At 49.6% G+C, this 2,215-nt stretch overlaps 1 protein-coding gene across 1 annotated transcript; it reads right to left on the bottom strand.

Moving 5' to 3' along the window:
- Positions 1-582, bottom strand: LOC139760212 (uncharacterized). The gene has a single exon (XM_071683147.1). It carries the CDS (start codon positions 469-471, stop codon positions 1-3), a length of 471 nt encoding a protein of 156 aa, XP_071539248.1. The 5' UTR covers positions 472-582.
- Between the last annotated feature and the right edge of the window lie 1,633 nt (positions 583-2,215).

Genomic DNA, 2,215 nt, shown 5'->3' with positions numbered 1-2,215 from the left:
TTATTCATCTTCCCTGTGCCGTTGTTCATCTGCCGTGCGCTGTTCATCTTCCCTGCGCTGTTGTTCATCTGTCGTGCGCTGTTGTTCATCTTCCCTGCGCTGTTGGTCATCAAATCTGTGCTGTTCTTCATCTTCCCTGCGCTGTTGTTCATCTTCCCTGTGCCGTTGTTCATCTATCCTGCGCTGTTGTTCGCCTTCCCTGCGCCGTTGTTCATCTTCCCTGTGCTGTTGTTCATCTATCCTGCGCTGTTGTTCATCTTCCCTTCGCTGTTGTTCATCTGTCGTGCGCTGTTGTTCATCTTCCCTGCGCTGTTTTTCATCTTTCCTGCGCTGTTGTTCATCTGTCGTGCGCTGTTGTTCATCTTTCCTGTGCTGTTCATCTTCCCTCTGCCGTTGTTCACCTGTCCTGCGCTGTTGTTCATCTTTCTTGCGCTGTTGTTCATTTTCCCTGCGCCGTTGTTCATCTTCCATGTGCCGTTGTTCATCTATCCTGCACTGTTGTTCATCTTCCCTGCGCTGTTGTTCATCTTCCCTGCGCTGATGTTCCTCTTCCCTGTGCCGTTCTTCATCTGTCTGCGCTGTTGTTCCTCTTCCCTGCGCAGTTGTTCATCTTCCCTGCGCTGTTGTTCATCTAACCTGTGCCGTTGTTCATCTTCCCTGCGCCGTTGTTCATCTTCCCTGTGCCGTTGTTCATCTTCCCTGCGCTTTTGTTTATCTTCCCTGTGCCGTAGTTCATCTACCCTCTGCCGTTGTTCATCTATCCTGCGCTGTTGTTAATCTTCCCTGCGCCGTTGTTCATCTATCCTGCGCTGTTGTTCATCTTCCCTGCGCTGTCGTTCATCTTCCCTGCGCTGTCGTTCATCTTCCCTGCGCCGTTGTTCATTTTTTCTGTGCCGTTGTTCATCTATCCTGCGCTATTGTTTATCTTCCCTGCGCTGTTGTTCATCTGTTTTTTGCGCTACTGTTCATCTTCCTGTTCTGTTGTTCATCTTCCCTGCGCCGCTGTTCATCTTGCATGTGCCGTTGTTCATCTGACCTGCGCTGTTGTTCATCTTCCCTGAGCTGTTGTTCATCTACCCTCTGCCGGTGTTCATCTATCCTGCGCTGTTGTTCATCTTCCGTGTGTTCTTGTTCATTCTCTCTGTGCCGTTGTTCATCTATCCTGCGCTGTTGTTCATCTTCCCTGTGCCGTTGTTCATCTACCCTGCGTTATTGTCCATCTTCCCTGCGCTGTTGTTCATCTATACTGCGTCGTTGTTCATCTTCCCTGTGCCGTTGTTCATCTACCCTGCGCTATTGTCCATCTTCCCTGCGCTGTTGTTCATCTGTTTTTGCGCTATTGTTCATCTTCCTGCGCTGTTGTTCATCCCTGTGCTGTTGTTTATCTGTTCTGCGCTGTTGTTCACCTTTCCTGCGCCGTTATTCATCTTCCCTGCACTGTTGTTCATCTTCCCTGCACTGTTCTTCATCTTCCCTGCACTGTTGTTCATCTTCCCTGCACTGTTCTTCATCTTCCCTGCATTGTTGTTCATCTTCCCTGCGCTATTGTTCACCTTCCCTGCGCTGTTGTTCATCCCCCTGTGCCGTTGTTCATTTTCTCTGCGTTGTTCATCTTCCCTGCACTGTTGTTCACCTTTCCTGCTTCGTTTTTCATCTTCCCTGCGCTAATTTTCATCTTCCCTGCGCTGTTGTTCATCTTCCCTGCGCCATGGTTCATCTTCCCTTTGCCGTTCTTCATCTGTCCTGCGCTGTTGTTCATCTTCCCTGCGCTGTTGTTCATCTGTCCTGCGCTGTTGTTCATCTGTCCTGCGCTGTTGTTCATCTTCCCTGTGCCGTTGATCATTTTCCCTGCGTTGTTCACCTTCCCTGCTTCGTTGTTCACCTTCCCTGCACTGTTGTTCATCTTTCCTGCACTGTTGTTCATCTTTCCTGCGCCGTTGTTCATCTTCCTGCGCTCTTGTTCATCTTCCCTGTGCCGTTGATCATTTTCCCTGCGTTGTTCATCTTCCCTGCGTCGTTGTTCACCTTCCCTGCGCTGTTTTTCATCTTCTCTGCGCTGTTGTTCATCATTCCTGTGCCGTTGTTCATTTTTCCTGCGTTGTTCACCTTCCTTGCGTTGTTGTTCATCTTTCCCGCGCTGTTTTTCATCTTCCCTGCTCTGTTGTTCATCTATCCTGCGCTGTTGTTCATCTACCCTCTGCCGTTGTTCATCTAC

Source organism: Panulirus ornatus, chromosome 35 (assembly GCF_036320965.1).
Source record: "Panulirus ornatus isolate Po-2019 chromosome 35, ASM3632096v1, whole genome shotgun sequence".
Lineage (NCBI taxonomy): Eukaryota > Metazoa > Arthropoda > Malacostraca > Decapoda > Palinuridae > Panulirus > Panulirus ornatus.
Note: the sequence above shows the minus strand (reverse complement) of the source record. Positions and strands in the feature narration are given on the sequence as shown.

Bases quoted from the DNA above. Each gene is read 5' to 3' on its own strand.
- LOC139760212 (XM_071683147.1), bottom strand. From the start codon at position 471: ATGGAAGATGAACAACGGCGCAGGGAAAATGAACAACAGCGCAAGAAA.